General features: G+C 41.7%; 1 protein-coding gene across 7 annotated transcripts in view; it reads right to left on the bottom strand.

Annotated features, from left to right (window-relative positions):
- The window catches only part of MTM1 (myotubularin 1), a 117,606-nt gene that overhangs the window by 27,623 nt on the left and 68,579 nt on the right, over positions 1-21,404 (bottom strand). For all 7 annotated transcript variants that reach the window (XM_057495224.1, XM_057495225.1, XM_036908395.2 and 4 more), the window contains 2 exons: positions 10,046-10,129; positions 7,050-7,199 (listed from right to left, as the gene is read on the bottom strand). In XM_057495224.1, the coding sequence (XP_057351207.1) occupies positions 7,050-7,199; positions 10,046-10,129 (234 nt within the window). The remainder of the gene's footprint in view (positions 1-7,049; positions 7,200-10,045; positions 10,130-21,404) is intronic.

The following is a 21,404-nucleotide window of genomic DNA, read 5'->3' as shown; positions in this document are numbered from 1 at the left end:
GGGTCGCAGTTGTCCCAGTAAAGAAAGGTCAGTGGAAAGTCTTGGCTCTCCCAGTTGACAGATGACTCAATAGCTCACCATTGCACCTAACATGAAAAGGCAAAAAAATTTGATCCAGACAAGACTAACCCAGACAGCTTCGACATCTTCTAGATCTTCCCCTGAGAAGGAACCTGGGGAGATAGATTTAACCAGTCTTCCTGAAAAGGAATTCAAAACAAAAGGCATAACCATGCTGATGGACTTGCAGAGAAATATGCAAGAACTAAGGAGGGAGAATACAGAAATAAAACAAGCTCTGGAAGGACTTCAAAACAGAATGGACAGGATGCAAGAGACCATTAATGGACTAGAAAACAGAGAACAGGAACACAGAGAAGCTGATGCAGAGATAAAAGGATCTCCAAGAATGAAAGAATTTTAAGAGAACTGTGTGACCAATTGAAACAGAACAATATCCACATTATAGGGGTACCAGAAGAAGAAGAGAGTAAAAGGGATAGAAAGAGTCTTTGAAGAAATAATTGCTGAAAACTTCCCCAAACTAGGGGAGGAAATGGCCTCTCAGACCACAGAGGTACACAGAACTCCCATGACAAGGGATCCAAGCAGGGCAACACCAAGACACATAATAATTAAAATGGCAAAGATCAAAGACAAGGACAGAGTATTAAAGGCAGCCAGAGAGAAAAAAAAGGTCACCTACAAAGGAAAACCCATCAGGCTATCATCAGACTTCTCAAAAGAAATCCTACAGGCCAGAAGGGAGTGGCATGATATACTTAATGCAATGAAACAGAAGGGCCTTGAACTCCAGCATGATTATCATTTAAATATGAAGGAGGGATTAAACAATTCCCAGACAAGCAAAAGTTGAGGGAATTTGCCTCCCACAAACCACCTCTACAGGGCATCCTACAGGGACTGCTCTAGAGAGGAGCACTCCTAATAAGAGCACAGAACAAAACACCCAACATATGAAGAAGGGAGGAGGAGGAATAAGAAGGGAGAGAAATAAAGAATCATCAGACCGTGTTTATAATAGCTCAATAAGCTAGTTAAGTTAGACAGTAAGATAGTAAAGGAAGCTAACCTTGAACCTTTGGTAACCACAAACTTAAAGCCTGCAGTGGCAATAAGCACATACCTTTCAATAATCACCCTAAATGTAAATGGACTGAATGCACCAATCAAAAGACACAGAGTAATAGAATGGATAAAAAAGCAAGACCCATCCATATGCTGCTTACAAGAGACTCACCTCAAACCCAAAGACATGCACAGACTTAAAGTCAAGGGATGGAAAAAGATATTTCATGCAAACAACATGGAGAAAAAAGCAGGTGTTGCAATGCTAGTATCAGACAAAATAGACTTGACTTCAAAATAAAGTAACAAAAGATAAAGAAGGACATTACATAATGATGAAGGGCTCAGTCCAACAAGAGGATATAACCATTATAAATATATATGCACCCAATACAGGAGCACCAACATATGTGAAACAAATACTAACAGAACTAAAGGAGGAAATAGAATGCAATGCATTCATTTTAGGAGACTTAAACACGCCACTCACTCCAAAAGATAGATCCACCGTACAGAAAATAAGTAAGGACACAGAGGCACTGAACAACACAGTAGAGCAGATGGACCTAATAGACACCTACAGAACTCTACATCCAAAAGCAACAGGATATATATACATCCTTCTCAAGTGCACATGGAACATTCTCCAGAATAGACCACATACTAGGCCACAAAAAGAGCCTCAGTAAATTCAAAAAGATTGAAATTCTACCACCCAACTTTTCAGACCACAAAGGTATAAAACTAGAATTAAATTGTACAAAGAAAGCAAAAAGGTCCACAAACACATGGAGGCTTAACAACATGCTCCTAAATAATCAATGGATCAAGGACCAAATTAAAATAGAGATCAAGCAATATATGGAAACAAATGACAACAACAACACAAAGCCCCAACTACTGTGGGATGCAGCAAAAGCAGTCTTAAGAGGAAAGTATATAGCGATCCAGGCATATTTAAAGAAGGAAGAACAATCCCAAATGAATAGTCTAATGTCACAATTATCGAAATTGGAAAAACAAGAACAAATGAGGCCTAAGGTCAGCAGAAGGAGGGACATAATAAAGATCAGAGAAGAAATAAATAAAATTGAGAAGAATAAAACAATAGCAAAAATCAATGAAACCAAGAGCTGGTTCTTCGAGAAAACAAACAAAATAGATAAGCCTCTAGCCAGACTTATTAAGAGGAAAAGAGAGTCAACACACATCAACAGAATCAGAAACGAGAAAGGAAAAATCACAATGGACCCCACAGAAATACAAAGAATTATTAGAGAGTACTATGAAAATGTATATGCTAACAAGCTGGGAAACCTAGGAGAAATGGACAACTTCCTAGAAAAATACAACCTTCCAAGACTGACCGAGAAAGAAACAGAAAATCTAAACAGACCAAATACCAGCAACGAAATTGAAGTGGTAATCAAAAAACTACCAAAGAACAAAACCCCCGGGCCAGATGGATTTACCTCGGAATTTTATCAGACATACAGAGAAGACATAATACCCATTCTTCTTAAAGTTTTCCAAAAAATAGAAAAGGAGGGAATACTCCTAAACTCATTCTATGAAGCCAACATCACCCTAATACCAAAACCAGGCAAAGTCCCCACCAAAAAAGAAAATACCAGACCAATATCCCTGATGAATGTAGATGCAAAAATACTTAACAAAATATTAGCAAACCGAATTCAAAAATACATCAAATGGATCATACACCATGACCAAGTGGGATTCATCCCAGGGATGCAAGGATGGTACAACATTCGAAAATCCATCAACATCATCCACCACATCAACAAAAAGAAAGACAAAAACCACATGATCATCTCCATAGATGCTGAAAAAGCATTCGACAAAATTCAACATCCATTCATGATAAAAACTCTCAACAAAATGGGTATAGAGGGCAAGTACCTCAACATAATAAAGGCCATATATGATAAACCCACAGCCAACATCATACTGAACAGAGAGAGGCTGAAAGCTTTTCCTCTGTGATCGGGAACAAGACAGGGATGCCTCCTCTCCCCACTGTTATTCAACATAGTACTGGAGGTCCTAGCCACGGCAATCAGACAAAACAAAGAAATACAAGGAATCCAGATTGGTAAAGAAGAAGTTAAACTGTCACTATTTGCAGATGACATGATATTGTACATAAAAAACCCTAAAGATTCCACAGCGAAAGTACTAGAGCTAATATCGGAATTCAGCAAAGTTGCAGGATACAAAATTAACACACAGAAATCTGTGGCTTTCCTATACACTAACAATGAACTAATAGAAAGACAAATCAGGAAGACAATACCATTCACAATAGCATCAAAAAGAATAAAATACCTAGGAATAAACCTAACCAAGGAAGTGAAAGACCTATACCCTGAAAACTATAAGACACTCTTAAGAGAAATTAAAGAGGTCACTAACAAATGGAAACTCATCCCATGCTCCTGGCTAGGAAGAATTAATATCGTCAAAATGGCCATCCTGCCCAAAGCAATATACAGATTCAATGCAATACCTATCAAATTACCAACAACATTCTTCAATGAACTGGAACAAGTAGTTCAAAACTTCATATGGAAACAGCAAAGACCCCGAATAGCTAAAGCAATCCTGAGAAGGAAGAATAAAGTGGGAGGGGAATCTCACTCCCCAACTTCAAGCTCTACAACAAAGCCACAGTAATCAAGACAATTTGGTACTGGCACAAGAACAGAGCCACAGACCAATGGAACAGAATAGAGACTCCAAACATTAACCCAAACATATATGGTCAACTAATATTCGATAAAGGGGCCATGGACATACAATGGGGAAATGACAGTCTCTTCAACAGATGGTGCTGGCAAAACTGGACAGCTACATGTAAGAGAATGAAACTGGATCACTGTCTCACCCCATACACAAAAGTAAATTTGAAATGGATCAAAGACTTGAATGTAAGTCATGAAACCATAAAACTGTTAGAAAAAAACAGGCAAAAATCTCTTAGACATAAACATGAGTGACCTCTTCTTGAACATATCTCCTGGGGCAAGGGAAACAAACGCAAAAATGAACAAATGGGACTGTATCAAGCTGAAAAGCTTCTGTACAGCAAAGGACACCATCAATAGAACAGAAAGTTACCCTACAGTATGGGAGAATATATTCATAAATGACAGATCCGATAAAGGGTTGACATCCAAAATATATAAAGAGCTCACATACCTCAACAAACAAAAAGCAAATAACCCAATTAAAAAATGGGCAGAGGAGCTGGACAGACAGTTCTCTAAAGAAGAAATTCAGATGGCCAACAGACACATGAAAAGATGCTCCACATCGCTTGTCATCAGAGAAATGCAAATTAAAACCACAATGAGATATCATCTCACACCAGTAAGGATGGCTGCCATCCAAAAGACAAACAACAACAAATGTTGGCGAGGTTGTGGAGAAAGGGGAACTGTCCTACACTGCTGGTGGGAATGTAAATTAGCTCAACCATTGTGGAAAGCAGTATGGAGGTTCCTCAAAATGCTCAAAATAGAAATACCATTTGACCCAGGAATTCCACTTCTAGGAATTTACCCCAAGAATGCAGCACTCCAGTTTGAAAAAGACAGATGCACCCCGATGTTTATCACTGCACTATTTACAATAGCCAAGATATGGAAGTAACCTAAATGTCCATCAGTAGATGAATGGATAAAGAAGAGGTGGTACATATACACAATGGAATATTACTAAACCATAAGAAAAAAACAAATCCTACCATTTGCAACAACATGGATGGAGCTAGAGGGTTTTATGCTCAGTGAAATAAGCCAGGCGGAGAAAGACAAGTACCAAATGATTTCACTCATATGTGGAGTATAAGAACAAAAGAAAACTGAAGGAACAAAACAGCAGCAGAAGCACAGAACCCAAGAATGGACTAATAGTTACCAAAGGGAAAGGGACTGGGGAGGACGGGTGGGAAGGGAGGGATAAGGGCGGGAAAAAAAGAAAGGGGGCATTACAATTAGCATGTATAGTGCGTGGGGGATACGGGGAGGGCTGTGCAACACAGAGAAGACAAGTAGTGATTTTACAGCATCTTACTATGTTGATGGACAGTGACTGTGAACGGGGATGTGGGGGGGACTTGGTGAAGGGGGAGCCTAGTAAACATAATGTCCTTCATGTAATTGTAGCTTAATGATACCAAAATAAAATTTTAAAAAAATAGAACTGAGTATCAAATATTTATGGCATCACATTAAAAGTAAATGTTTCCTGGGTTACAGTCAAGACTCAGGTAGTTAGAAGGTATATCAGAAAGAAGATATTATCAGATATAATTAAGCACGGGAACTATAAAGATACAGAGGTGATAGCTTAGTTTTAGTTTTCTTAGGAAATATAAATGCAAAAATTTGTGGCCTCACAAAGTAAGAAGGATCAATAAAATAGCTAAAAAAGTAAAAAGTGAAGCATTCTATTTACTCTATAGTGGGCTGTCATTCACTCAGAATAGTGGGATCTACTGGATCAAGGCAGCAGCCTGTGCACACTGGGCTGGGACACAGTTGTTTCATTTCCTCTCCTGACCTAAATCCCATGAAATGCGTGTGCACACATGCGCGCGCGCACACACACACACACACACACACACACCTTTGACAGAGATGTTCAATAAATATTAATGGAATGAAGATGTGAACAAAACTGACCCACACTACCCTAGTCCCGTTCTCCTGTGGGAGAGACATGTATTAGCACGGCAGCAGGCTGGGGCAGGGATGGAGTCCGTGGTTACGGCACTGAAAAGCACATCCAAACAGAGCGTGGGAAGAGGAACTTTTAACTCTAGCTTCATTAGCACTGTGTTTTAGCAAAATGAGCTCAGGAACATACTTTCAAGTATAATATGTATCATGAAGATATGAAAAGATATGCATAAGTAGAGAAGCAAGTGACTTTTAAAGGGCTGTGCAACACAGAGAAGACAAGTAGTGATTTTACAGCATCTTAGTACGCAGATGGACAGTGACTGTGAAGGGGTATGTGGGGGGGACTTGGTGAAGGGGGGAACCTAGTAAACATAATGTTCTGCATGTAATTGTAGATTAATGATACCAAAATAAAAATAAAATAAAATAAAAGTTACAATTCCTATTATGTTGACAGTATATGAAAGTTTCACACAAATATCCTTTTAAGGGCAAAAATGTGCAGACTTGGAAGTTAAAGGCAAGGTGACATTAAATTCTTCAACCCGTGTTTTTAAAAAACCAAACCAAAACAAAACAATGTGCTTATTATGACATGCCCTGAAAATTAACAGAGGGGAAAAAATTCTCTTAAATTTTTAGTCAATAAAATTTATGTACACAGAGTCAACAGTGTGACTTGAACATCAATATTTCAGAACCAAAGAACTGTGTGTGAACTAGGTCCAATGATATCATGAGTAGACAGTCTGGAATTACAGCACTGGACTCCAGTTTGCGATTGGTATTGAGGCGGCCTGCCAACACGATGAGGATAAGCTAGTCATAATAAAAGTGAGTATACATAAAAGCCTGCACTTATACCATGAGACAGTGCGTTGTTTCCAGCATGACTCAGCTGACATTTATTGAGAGCCTATTACATGTCAGGCATTGTGCTATGAAGACAAAAACCACAAAGACCCCGTCCCTCCGCTTTTCCTTCTACCTCGCACTTGGTTTGTGTAGGATAGTGCTACTTGTACCCTCTCTTGGATAAGAATTACTTGCATTCACTCTGCGTCCTTGACTGCGGGCTTCTGGAAGGCAGGCACCGTCTATCTTCTCCCATTCGGTGTGGTGCTTGGCACTCAAAAGGCCCTTGATAATTATTTGTTGCACTGAAATTCCAAGAGTGTTTCTCTGAATTACCTGACTACTGTTCTCACAGGATAAAAGGCATTCTCTGAGAAAGACATTCATTGCAGTACTCACTGGAATTCGATTTCGGGATCTAAAAGTTGCAACTCTCCTGAGATCATCATCTGAGGCACAATACGGAACCACCAAGAGAGCAGGGTAAGTGTCACACAGTTCATAGCACTTATTAATAAAAGTAATTCTCCAGTGGTGGTTGGGCAAGCCCTGCAGGAAAAAAGGAAGTCAAGTCAGTACTGCATGACTTCATGTCCAGAATTGGCCCTGGGTCTACTTTCTTCTTTCTAGCACAATTCACGCATGCCTCATTGACCACAGGGTAGTGATTTATAATAAGGGAGCCAAATCAATAATCCAGACAACATAAGAACACGAGACAAAACATGGTGGTTTCCCTCATTCTAAACTATCCTTGGTAAACACAGATTCTGTTGAATCTGAGATCTTCCTTTACATCATGCCAAACTATTCTTTACTACTTATCCAGTAAGGATAAACCCAAGTTCATCCCCCATTCTTCCCTCCCCACCAAAGAAAAGCACAGGGTGTAATTTTAATCTGTGTCTAACTGAGGGTAGAAAAGAGATCAGGCAACTTCCTCTTCCTCTCCCCTACTCAAAACAGAGCGAATGCTTCAGTCTGCTCCAAAGTAGAAAGAGGCTAAGTTTATGGAGAATGTCACAGAGGGGAAGGAAAGGAAAACCCCTCGGGGGAGGCTCATTTCGCCACCTCCTAAGAGTGTTTTCAATCAAGTCATTTGGGATTGGTGATCGCCTTATAGGTTGTGTGAGAAATACAGTCAATAGAATTCTGAGCAGATTGCTAATGTGTCAGGGAGACATGGAAGACACCTCCCATCCTATCATCTACCCACAAAGATTGTTGTCTAGCATGTACAAGATCCAGAGGTGGTGGAATATCCTCTCCCCATACTCACAAATACACAGATACACACATGAAAGTGAGCTACATGGGTGCTTGCTTTGGGGACAGACATTGTACCTTGTCTTTAGGTCTGGCCCTATAGACCACGGACCAAACAGATGAGTCTGATGCTGAGTCCAATTAGAGAGTTATAAGTCCCATCAGAAAGTTACAAGAAAAAAAGATGGAATATAATGGCAGTCTAGAACAAAATACCTTCAACAGTTCATATACACATGCAATTGTAAAAACAGGAACTGTTTTGTTTCAAGCTAGAAGCTTGAAAAAACTAAAATGTAAGTCTTAATCTTGCCAATAACACTCCAAAAATAAGATACAAATATTTTAATACATAACATACCAAAACATGTGAAATGTTTTAATGGTTCATTTTCTGTCTTAATAACTGACCCAGAACTGAGGCCATTAAAATGAGAGGTACCCAAAGATTCCTCAAGGGAGGAACAACCTAAGACAGGCACAGTCGCAGGGGGGCCATCAGGTGAGAAATTGGGGATCAACAGAGGTGAGGCTTAGAACTTCACCATCCCTGTTTTGAGAGAAATCTTCTGCATCTGTGAATGTTTTGTTGCCCTTGTCTATCTCGGATTAATACTTAGTCTATAGGCACACATCTGATCATCTACATTTGCCCTCTTACAGCACTAAACTATGTTTTCTACCTTTATCTTGCATCTACCTACCACTTCAGCATTTTATTTAAAAAAAAAAATAATAATAATGGAGAAATGTGGGACTCACATATAAATCAAGTATAAAAATCAAACAATCATATTTGACCTGATTGTTTATAGTTCATGATGCGAGATCAAAACCGAAAGTTTCTGTGATATGACTGCCCTTGCACTGTTCACCATGTAAGAACTTATTCACTATGTAAGAAGTTGTTCACCATGTAAGAACTTGTTTGTTATGCTTTAGAAGATTGGAGACTGTTGAGAATTAGGCTTGGGGTTGATTAATGATTATGCATTGAGTCCCCTATACAGAATTTTTTTGTTGCTAACAACCATCTGATCAATAAATATGAGAGATGCCCTCTCAAAAAAAAAAAATGAGAGGTACCCACAGCCTTTGAAAACTCAGCAGTCTACAGCTGATTTCTGGAAGCAACAGAATACTCTATGTCATACATGTGAGCATTGAATCTGCTCACAAAGACACATGCCACTGATCAAGACTACAAAAAGGAAATCAACCCAGGTGGTTGGTAGTAGAGGTAGTGGCTAGAAGGTTCCTCACAAGTCTAGCATTCTGAGATTTTATTTCACATTCACTGCCTTTTCACATAAAGCAATGTGAAATGTGGGCTTGATTTGATTCTCAAAGCTTACTCAACAAAATTTCCCCATTCTTGCAAGAGCTTTGCAGAATAGAATCATGAAAAATTCTACCACAAAACTCCTAGCTGCCTATAAACTTGGTTGTACCAGAAGTCAAATTGTGGCTCTTATTACATAACATGCAGAGGATCTTCTTCACAAAACTGCTACCACAGACCTTTGTCCCTGAACAGCAATATTATACCAAGCCCCTTGCCTTTATTACGTACAGCAAATAAGCATGCATACAGGTGAAGTTTCCATAAGAGAGCGCTAAAAGCAACTTGAATACACATTGGTCAAAGCTTTCTTTGAAAAATCCTCATTATAGGAAAACAGTTCTAGTTCATTTCAATCTGCAAATCAGAATGAATATAACTGAAATCTAACTGCCAGTGATAGTTAAGCTCACAAATATATAAATACACAGTGACATCAACTCCTAAATAGGAAGATATAGAAAACTGATTTCTCTAGACTCCAAGTATTTGATTCATTTCATGAACAGGATATAAGTGATGTTCTTCATGCAGGGGAAGGCAATAGAACTTAGCCATCCAGCCTTCAATGCAGTTTGAATATGGCTATGGAATAAGTTCATAAATTACCTAATAATAGGTAGACAGAATAAGCTACATTTTATCACTTACATGCTATTATCATATCATTTATATGTTACGGTTATATTCAATTATATGTTACGGTTCTCAAAGAGCCTGACCGACAACATATTGTCACCATACATGTTTAGGATTCACCACATGCCACAGTAACCTATTGACTTACCAGCCGTCTGTATTCTTCAACTGGGTTATAAACCGTCCATCCATCCACATTAAACTTCTCTTCATTTAAAAATGCAAATATTGGCTAGAAATGGCAAAAAAAATTTTTTTTAAGTTCAAAGTGAAGGAATAGTCTACTAATACTACATCTTTGGATTTTTCACCAGATTGGCCTACCATAAAATCACAACCCAAACTGAGATGTTTAAGAAATAACAATGGAAAATTCAGACTAGACTTCGGCTACCTTCTATTTTGAGTAATAATTACTTTTGAGACTTCAACTTCCTATGGCTACAAAACGGCTCCTTTAATTAAAAAAAGAAAAATGATGTCCTACAAAAACCAGAATTCCAGACCAAAAAATGCCCATCAATTTTAAACAGTATTAGCAATTGATCAGGTAAAAACTACTTAAAAAAGAAAGAGAAAATTCAGGAATGATTACTAAACAGTGTGACTGTCTCAAAAGGGAGGAACGATGTGTTTATCCATTAAGAGAGACAGCATGTTAGGAAAATTCATAATTAACTGTTCTGTATGAACTCTTTAACAATGCCCTGATCTTGGTAAGAAGGCAGGACTCCGACCTCACATCTCTGCTCTCCATTTGCTCACTGTCCAGGCGATACCGGCAAATCGTACAGTTCAGAGACCATCCACCTCCTGAGACCCTGACTGACTTCATCGCTCGCTCTTCGGCCCCCACTCTGACTTCCAGACTTGGCTAACCAAGCGACCACCCCACAGCCCCAGACTGCCCAAGCCATCTGGAGGCCTTTGCAGTTACCACATCCAAAGCCACACCCTTGACTTTTTCTACCTGCTCCTGCTCCTCCTACAGCCTCCCCATTTCGGTAGATGACAGTCCCATCCTTGTAGTTGACTGAACTAAAAACCCCAGTGTTATCCTCATCATCTCATTGCTATGACCCTGGTCTAAGCTTCCACCGTCTCCCACTTGGATTATTTTAATAACCTCCTAACTGGTCCCCTGCCTGACCCTGTCTTTAGAGGTACGATCTAAGTCAGGTCAAGTCATGCCCCTGCCCCAAATCCTGTGGTGGGCCTCCATCTCACTTGGACTGAAAGTCGAAGTCCTTCCAGTAGCCTGGGAGGCACCCTGCCACGTGGCCGCAGCCCCCGCCACATCTCTGCTCTTCTCCTTGCTCACTCCACTCCAACCACCCTGGCCTCCAGTGCTGCTCCCCAGAAGCACCAAGCATGCCCCCACTGCAGGGCCTCTGCACTTGCTCATTCAGCTTCGTGGAATCCTTTTCTCTCATGACTTCCCCCTTACTTCTTTCACATCTCTGCCCAAACGTAACCTTGATCATTGAGACTTTCTCTGACACTGTGCAGAAAACAACACACTACCCCCACAACCACACCTCATATTCTCCTTCTCATTTTATTTCTCCTTATCACTTATGACCATTTGACATCTACTTACTCGTTTTCTGTTGGACCCCCACCATTCCCTTCCCTAGAACATGGGATGGGCTCCATGATGGTAAACACTTGCTTTGTTCACATCTTATATCCCCAGTACCTGGCCCAGAGCAGGCAGACTACATGACCAAATGAAACCATGAAGGCTTACACAGCCCCTGCCCAACCACCTTGTCTGCAGGCCTCATGTCTGGGCACTGCTCCTACCAGTTTTCCTCCATTACCAGCCCGTGAATCTGAACACCAGCATCCTCTCCCCTACATCACAGAGAATTTCTGGAAAGGCATCACTTACCAGCAACGGTTTTCTACATTTGAGTGGCAAGAGGTTTAAGGTGAAACACAATCAAGAACATGTTCTCTGGATTGTCTTCTCGAACTTTCCAAAGCAACACAGAGAAGACAAGTAGTGACTCCATAGCATCTTACTACGATGATGGACAGTGACAGTAATGGAGTATGTGGTGGGGACTTGATAATGGGGTGAATCTAGTAACCCCAATGTTCTCATGTAATTATATATTAATGATACCAAAAACAAAAAAAACACCCAAACTAAACAAAACAAAAATACTGTCTTGTATCTTATTAAAATCACTGATAAGTATAATATAAGTGTACAAAATTATCATCAGAAGATATGTTATAGAGCTCAAACAAAAACTATCTCCATGGTTTCTTTAATATGTTTAAGAGAACTCTGAATATAAAAAATCGTCATTAGTATGAGAACAATGCAATGTCCTCACAGTAGCAACATATCAGGTGGCCTGTCACATGAGATAATTCTGGAATGACACATCTACTTCTGAGTGATTTGCAGGTACACAGGATGGATCTATGAGCTAACTGACATCCTTTACCCCTCACCGCCTGTGAGGGCTCTGATGGCGAGAGCTACCAGGTTACCCTTGACACTAAGAGCCACAGTTGGACCTTGAATATTTCAGGAAAATGTATGAATCACCTAAGAGCCAGGTATTTCTTGTCATGAAATAGACAGCAACACACCTGATACTGAATTGGAGCTTAAAGAGGAAAAGACCAGGTGCTTAAGCCAGTATTTTAACCATCCAAATAAATCAGTGTACAATGACAAGGAAACGTTTTTAGAAAAGCTTTACTTGTTAGTGTTCACATCGTTTTTTCTTTAAAAACTTGCTGTTTTCAAAGTAAGCATTCCCAAAGAAGCAATGCTTGGATTTTCTTAAGTTGAATATTCCAGGAACTACCTCCCAGATATTTTAATTTTTACCTTTTTTCCTTAAAGAGTCAGATAAGAGAACAAAGCAAGAATTTTAAAACACAAGCTCTTAATAGAGTAACATAAAGGTGGACTGGAAACAACTGTCCTTGCATGAAAGCAAGGATAACAAGCCCACTCGTCTGTCCCTCATTACTGACAGGTACAAAATTCCCTACAAGTGGCAACTTGTTACAAACTTAATTAAGCTCCTGTCTGAAAAGTGTGAAAACCTAAGGTTGACAGGGTTACATGTCTTGAGGTTTTCAGCTCTTCTTTGTTTTCTCTTACAGGCAATATATTTTTTAAGGCTTTGAGTCTTTCAGTGCTTTATTAGCGGCTTGCATTTCCCAGTCATTCTTAACTCTAACCTTGGGTCAGTTGGGAGTCTGTATTTGGGAAATCGAAGTGCCATGGACAGAACTGGTTCTACAGCACGTTCCCTTAGGGTCACGCAGGTCGCCGGGACTGCAAAGTGGGTAGTAATAAAGTCCACCGCACGGACCTGTCCTGGCACCGATTTCATTTCGTGGCCTATGGGCAACTCAGGAACGAGTCAGTGGCAGCGTAGCAGAGCCTCAGAGCAGAGAGGCGTGCTCTGCATGTTAGCCTGCAGCCCGGGCTCCAGGAAGCCCCCCAAGACTTTCTTCTAGGGCTGTTCCCTCACCCGGGCTCTGCCTCAGGGTCGGGCTGGCCTGGGCCAGGCACCTTCCAAACATGGCAGGCAGTGCCTGGCCTTGCCTCGCCCCCACTGAACCCAAATCTCTAGGGGGTGGTCACCCTGGTCCTGAGGGGCCACAGGGAACGCACCAGAACCCTTAGGAATCTAGCCTAAGCGTTATGTGTGGTCAGCTTGTTTGGAAAACTGCTGTACTTTTTCTTAAAGTTATTTTGAAATAATTACAGATTTACAGGAAGTTGCAAAGAAATGTATAGCCTCCCTTCCCCTTCACTCAGCCACCCCAATGTGAACATCCGGCACGGCCAGAGTACAGCATCACAACCAGGAAAGAGACACCAGAGTACATGCATTTGCAGGGGCTTTCCCCAGGCGCCAAGTGAGAGGGTCTTCCTTTACTTGGCTCTACATTAGTACTTGGGCATTTCACCAATGAAGATCCAAGAGACACCATATTTGGAGACAATCGTGCATTTTTTTTACAGAATTAAAAATAGCACAATGTAACATTAAAAAAAATGTTAAAGGGACAAAGTTGAGATGAAAACTTCTGATTTCACAGTAGGGATAAAAACAGCTCTGACAGAATGTAACCTGTCATTTTAATTTCCCTACATTTTTCACTGTTGTGTCTTGTGGGGGAAAAATATGAAATGACAACAGACTTTAGTTTTACTTAATTAGCCATTACTTTTACATGGCACCTATATAAAGATGCACCAGCTCACTTAACATCTAGATTGGATTTATTTTTACTTAGCAGAATCTACAAATGCTGAGTGACTCACGAGTTTCCTTCGAGGAGGGAGAGCTGTCCCCAAATTACGATTCCTAGATCTCCTACAGTCCCTCACGACAGCTTCTTTCCCCCAAAGACATGGCACGTCGTGTCTCAGAACTGGATGTTTCAGAGTCAGATTTATAAAAATTAAATATCACTCAAAAGGGAGACAGTCAGAGAAGAAACCAATTTCAGTGTTCAGGGGGAATACACTGATACGCTGTGTGGATTTAACAGTACTTTCCAATGATGCTGCCATCATGCCACGGCATGGTCATCGAGGGACACGATTTTTAGGAAGAGCAGACCCTTTTTATGAAGCAAACAAACTACATCTCTGAATAGCTAGCCTTAAAATTCAGGGCACTGGGCACTAGAATGCTGCAATGTTTAAACAGGAATTTAAGTGAGCATTTTTTTCTAATTCGATTTTTGAAACTGAAGACACTTGCCTTTTCAAAAGCTTCCATGTACCATTTAAGGGTGCAGCCATGTAGAATTATCTCATTTTCATCTTTTAGATTATACTTAAACAAGACTTCAGAAGGAAAAAAAATGCTTTCATTAAATTTGGAAGGAAAAGCCAAAAATTTTAAGGAAGAACCATAGGAGGTACTGAAATGTGTCGAAGTTTATAACTCTAAGTAACACCTTCATGCCAGTGATTTTAGCCTATTTCACATGACTTGAAACAGTAGTTCATATAACTGCAACAAAAGTAATTTAATCCAAAAATCTGACAAAAGTCTCATAGGTCAAAAGCAGCTAGCACATAAATTACCATTCATACTTTGGTTTTCATAATAAGTCTCCTAGCTTGATTTCTAGTACTTTCCTGAGAAAATGGCTTAACGTTTCTGGGTTGCTGTTACCTTCATATAGAAATGTCCATATTCATTTATTCAGGAAAAGGACCACAAAAGCACATTTGAAATGTCTTCTCAAACCACTCTGGAGAAAACATTCTTCTGTACTTGTCCACAACCATCATCGTTTGAAGCTGATATTTCTCAGCGTTCATCCTCTGTACCTCTTCTCACTGTAATTCTATCTCCTGGCAATTTTGGCCACATCTATCAAAATGCCAGTCATCACATCCAGGCTCACCAAATTAACCTTGCCCCAGGCCAGAGCTCCAGGTCTACGCAGCCACCTGGCTCCTGGATATCTATAGCTGGTTGTTCCCCAGACACTTGCGCCTCAGCCTAACCAAAATGGAACTTGCCACCTCTTCCTCACTTCCTCCTATATTCCCCATCCCAGCCATCGGCCCTACCATCAACCTGCTTATCCAGTCTGGAGTCTTCCCTATCATCCCATCCCACCTCCTAACTGTATTCAGTCAATCAACAAATTCTACTCATCTTCCAGATCTTTCTCAAATCCGTTCTCCTGTCCCTGTCCACTGCCCCATTCCAAGGGCTCATTACCACACATCTAGGTGACTGACAAACATCCCCAGAAATAAATTCCTGCCCTCCTTATCCACTCTGCATGCTACAGCCCCGGGAAATCTAAAATAGAAATCTAATCATGTCACTTTCCTGCTTAAACCCCTTTAATGGTTCCCATACCTTCAGAGAGAAACTTCTTGGGGGGCATGTTAGGCTCTGCAAGCTTTGGGGCTCAGCCGTTCCCTCTAGCCGTTCCCTCTCACCACTACCCTCACAGGGACGCCAAACCCCCGATACCAACCCACATCCAGGTCTGGTCTCTGTTCGGCCTCTCACCGTCTGCACACACTTCATCACTTTGCCATGCCCACCTGGCTAACGCGCCTACTCATCTTTCAGGATTCACCTCCTTTAGGAAGCCTTCCTTGACACCAAGCCCCTTAACTTTCCGCTCCCCTGATGTCCTGCACATATGCATTTGTTTGTCCACATCACCCAGGAAAACTGCGCTCCTTGAGGACAGGGACTGGCACTTGGCTCTAGCTCCCCACGACTAGCCCTAATGTAGGCATTCTGTACATGCCTGCTGAGCAGAAATGGGAAGGAAAGAAGAGGAGGAATGGGAGAGGCCTGTCCTACTAGACATTACATCTTATAACACCTCAACACTTCAAACAGGGTTATTGCTGCATGAAGAGTGATTGATACAAGAAGAGAGAGTCAGAAATAAAACCAAATACATAGAAGAAGTTAGTGTATGCTAAAGGTCCTATTTCAAATCAGTGGCTTAGTCAACAAATGGTGTTACAACAGGGGAAGAAAACAGTTGGATCCATATTGTACATGCTAACCTCAAATAAATTCAAATTGAACAAATATTTAAATTTTTAAAAAGAAATTAAAGTATTTGAGAAACATGGGATAATTCTTTCATAATCCTGAGTGGGGAATACCTTCCTAACTGGAATATAAAACCCAGAAGCTAAAAAAGTATACGGCCAAGAGTTAACCTAGTGGTCTGAGACTGCTCTCCTCAGAAAGGTCTCCTTGTGTGGCTGGCCCTGGCTGGGCTCTGGGAACCTGCATTTGGGGGGAGTTCCACCATTCCCTAACTGAGGAGTGGTTCCTGGGGCCCAAACTGTCTATATAAACACCATGGTTTATGCAAACCCCTGCTTTCCTGTTGAGAGTCTGGGATGTTGGTGTGTCCAGGCAGAGGGTGCCTGGGTGACCAGCCCCAGGAAAGCCCCGGGTGCTGAGTCTCCAACACACTGCCCAGGTTGATTGGTAACATGTCCCCAGTGTTGTCACAACTTGCTGCCATACGAATTAAGCCCATTCTGTGTGACTCCACCAGGCTTCACCTTATGCACCTTTTCCTTCTGCTGCTTTTGCTCTGTATCTTTTTGCTGAAATAAGTCATACTTGTGAGTACAACTATATGTTGAGTCCTCTGGATCCTCCTAGTAAATCACTGAACTTGAGGGTGGGCTTAGGGACCCGTCACACACAAAAAATTAAAAATTGATAAATTCTACCAAGTAAATGTTTTTAAAAAATTATAGCAAAAGCCACCATAAAGAAAAGTCAAAAGACAGCTAGGAAAAATATTTGCAACTCTTACTACAAATCAGTGTAACTATTACATAGAGCATTCCTACATCTAACAAGGACAGGACCAAAATCCCAAAAGAAAACTGGGCAGAAGCCACAGAGAATGAAGAAACAGAAATATAAATAGCTCAAACCAAAAATATTCAATTTGACTCAAATATGGTAATACAAACTAATCTACATAACTTAACCTATTAGATTAACAAAGATCAAAAAATTAGAAAGCATACTGGATTGGTGTGATAGGCAGAATAAAGGCCCCCCAAAGATGTCCATGTCCTGATCCCTGGGACCTATGTCATGATACAATACATGGCAAAAAAGAATTAGGTTGCAGATGGAATTAAGATTTCTAATCGGCTGACTTTAAGATCCGAAGATTACCCTGGATTTCCTGGGTGTGCCTAAGGTAATCAGAAGGGTCCTGAGAAGAAGGAGGAGGCAGAAGGGTCAGAATCAGAGGAGGCGATGTGATGATGGACGCAAAGTCACAGCGATTCCACGGATTCGACCCTCTGCTGCTGGCTCTGAAGATGGAGAAGGTGCCATGAGCCTAGGAGTGTGGGCCCTCCAGAAGCTGGGATCCCCAAGGAATGGACTCTCCCCCAGGGCCTCCAGAAGGAACACAGCCCCACCGACACCTCAGTTTAACCCCGTGAGCCCCATTTTGGACTTCTGACTTCCAGAACTGTAAGATGACAGGCTTGTGCTTTTATAAGCCACTAAGTTTGTGGTCATTTATTACAGCAGCTATTGGAACCTAATACAGCTGTTGAGGACGTCTGGAAACAGGCACTCAGACACAGTGTGTGGGAGTGACAGCAATACCTCTTCCATTTAGGGGAATTCGGCAATATGAGTAATTCTGCTCCCAAGAATGTACCCTACAGCACACACGAACACATGTAAAATGATGTATGTGCACGTCATCCATTGCAGTAGTTTGTATAACAGCAAGTGACTGGAAATGATCTCAATAGCCATCAACAGAGGATTGAATCAATAAAGTATGGTCCAGTCAACAGAACAATGTTCAGTCAAAAAGAGAAGCAGCAGCCCATTTGTTAGGCAATGCCTTACTGGTAAATTTAGACAGCAAGCTATGGAAGAGTATGTACAGCAAGCTACCACTGGGGCCAAAGGGGCAAAGAGTATAGATAACAAGCTGCCTGAACAGGCCGAAACTATCACTGGGTGGATAGTGACAGGCTGAAAACCCTGGGTCTGAGGAGGGGCCTGGGGCGGCTGAAGGGTGCTGTGAGGAGATTTTTACTAAATACTTGTGTGAGCTTAGGCTACCGTAAGATCCCACAGACTGGGGGATTAAAACAACAAACGTGTTTCTCACAGTTCTGGAGGCTGAGAAGTCCCAGGCCTGGTTGCATCCTGCTGAGACCCACCTCCTGGTCTACAGAGGGCACCATCTGGCTCCGCCTCACGAGGTAGAAAGCAGAACTCTGGCCCCTTCCTCCTCAGACCAGGGCACTAATTGTGGCACTCCAGCCCATGACCCCACCTAAACCCATTCCCCTCCCAAAGGCCCCACCTCTCAGTGCCATCACACTAAGGGGCAGGACTTCAACATGTGCTTTTGTGGGGCGCACAAACCGTCAGTCCAGAAGAACGCCCTTTCATACTTCCTGAATTTTCAGTCATGGGCATACATTAGCTCTTTTAAAATTTTTTAAGTAAATGTTTGTTGAATAAATGCCTTTTCTGAACAGAATATTCTTATTGATGATTTGGGTGTTGCCAGTTCCAATTCATTCACTCTACTGACATTAGTATATTCATTCAACAAACATTTACTGATGGCCTATGATAACAACGTATTAAGTAAAAGGTGAGTAAGATGCAGCCACTGTCTTTAAGGAGCCAGACATCCTCCAGAAGAGACCGGAGGAGGGCACACCACTGACCACGTGAGGAGGAGAGCAGGGAGGGCCGTGGGAGGCACAAGGCAGCGCATGGCTCCAGAGAGTGCCAGTGTTACTTCTGGACAGAATGCGCCTCCAGGGATGTTGATGGCACTCGAGCTACCCTGGAAGGATAAGACAACTTTGGGCATGATAACAAAAAGGTACAAATGGTGGCCAAACTCACAGGACATGTGGCCATCAGCAAACACACCCCTCAATCTGGCTGCCAGAGAGTAGGAGGGGTAGAAAAAAATGGAGACAATCAAGAGGTGGGGCCACAGCATGGAGCAGACAGCAGTGTGTGTTTACACTGCCGGAGAGGGACTGCTGGAGTTTTGGGGGCAAGGGGATGAAATAATGAGCGTGTATCCCAGGGAGACTAATCCGACAGAAGGCATGTGTAGGGGTGGATTGGGGACGAGACAGAATGGAAGCAGGAAAACCAGTGAGAGTGCCGCTCCACCAGTTTAGAAGAGAAGAGGTGAAAACCTGACCTAAGTCAGGCTGGGGAGGAAGAATCCCCCGCATTCAGTAAATATTAAGGAAAACAGAAATCCTCCAGTGGCCTGGATTTAGAAAGAAGTAAAACATATCTCTGCTTCTTAATTCAATTGCCATCTGAAAAGGAGCTATCTGCTTTTGTCTTTTAATCTGTAATCAACCTAGAAAGAAAGACTACTACATTTCAGTCTACTTTAACATCTCAAGCAATTTCTACGAACATCCCCATTTCTGAACTGAAAAATGAAGGCACAAGAAAAGGGCTCCATGTTACTCATTCTCTGTTTGTGGGATCATTTATACCACTCATTCAAATGGTCAAACAACACACACACACTCATAACCCACTTTAGTGATTTTTATGTTATTATTTTTACAAGCAAGCACAACTTGAGTACAGCCAGAGGGGACACAAGGTGGAACTGGTACAGTCCTTAAGCCTTACAACAGGGTTTGATGTGGCTCCCCAAAGCTAGGCCCGAAGAAACGAGCAGCAAAGACTGAACCCCAAAGGCAGCAGTGAAGAGTGCGAAGAGTGCCTGAGGAGGCGGACAGGCCTGCCCCCCAGGGTGTTACTGCTTCCTGGACAGGGATCCCACCCTCCGCGTACTACCATACACGCAGTGCCCTCTGCCCAGGGGAGGTTGCCAGGCTCCACAGAGGGGGCCTTGCAACCCAGTTGCTTCTGTCTGGAAATCACAGCCAGCAAGTTTTCTCTCCTGTGCCTATTTCTGCTGCCCATAAGGACAAATTTACCAAAACAAAAGAACACCGAAAACCTTTGCAACTATATGAGTGCTAATCAGCTCACAGAATGACAGGAAGTGGGAAATACTGATGCTAAAGAGCTTAATCCAGAATGGCACAGAAAAGCAGAAGGCACAGAATCCCAGACCTGAAGGAGCCATGTGACCCCGAAGGCAGCAGGCCAGCACAGGTCAAACAATGGCCCGGAAACCACAGAGTACCATTTTTGAAGAATTCTGTATACTATGTGTCACTGCTTCCCACTTCCACATTTCTAGTTGCATCTAATCTATTATCAAGGTACAAGCAATGGTTTGTTAAAAAGAATACTAACTTTTATCTATATAGTATCTTTCTTTTAAGGGGCTTAAGGTGTCCCACATATTATCACAATTACTTTATTAATATTCTTGGGAAAAAGTATGTTGGCATAATTGTCCTTACTCTTTGCACCTGCTGGGAAAATGGTACGTTAATAACAGAACAGCTGACATTTACTGGGCACTTACTGCATGCCAGGCACTGTTATAAGCACTTTACATTTAATCCTCACAAAATCCCCATGGGGTAGAGACTATTATTATGCCCATTACAGATGAGAACACTGAAACACATAAATATGTGACTTTCAAAGTCACCACACAGGTAAGTGACGGAGCCAGCTTCAGACACAGGCCATTGGACTCCATGGCACATGCTGGGACCGTGCGCCAGAAGGGCTCCCCCATCAGCGGCTGCCCTGGGCCCGGCAGCCAGCTCACAGGCTCCCTTTCTCCTAGCTCTACACTTCCCTCTCTGAGTCTCCATCCCATGAGTTTAGTCAAACTCAAGCCCTTCACTTAAACAAAATCCAAGAAAATCCATGCATGCCTATATAGTTGTAAAGGTAGATCCAAGTGACTTTATTAATGACTAAATTAACTTAAAATGCATTTTATTCTACCAAGTCTACCATTATTTAAAGGACTGTTTTTCAAACTTTCTAGACCATGATTAACAAAAAGCCATACGCTTTACACCATGACCACCA

Source organism: Manis pentadactyla, chromosome X, assembly GCF_030020395.1.
Source record: "Manis pentadactyla isolate mManPen7 chromosome X, mManPen7.hap1, whole genome shotgun sequence".
NCBI classification, from domain to species: domain Eukaryota; kingdom Metazoa; phylum Chordata; class Mammalia; order Pholidota; family Manidae; genus Manis; species Manis pentadactyla.
This window is presented reverse-complemented; position numbering and strand designations above follow the sequence as displayed.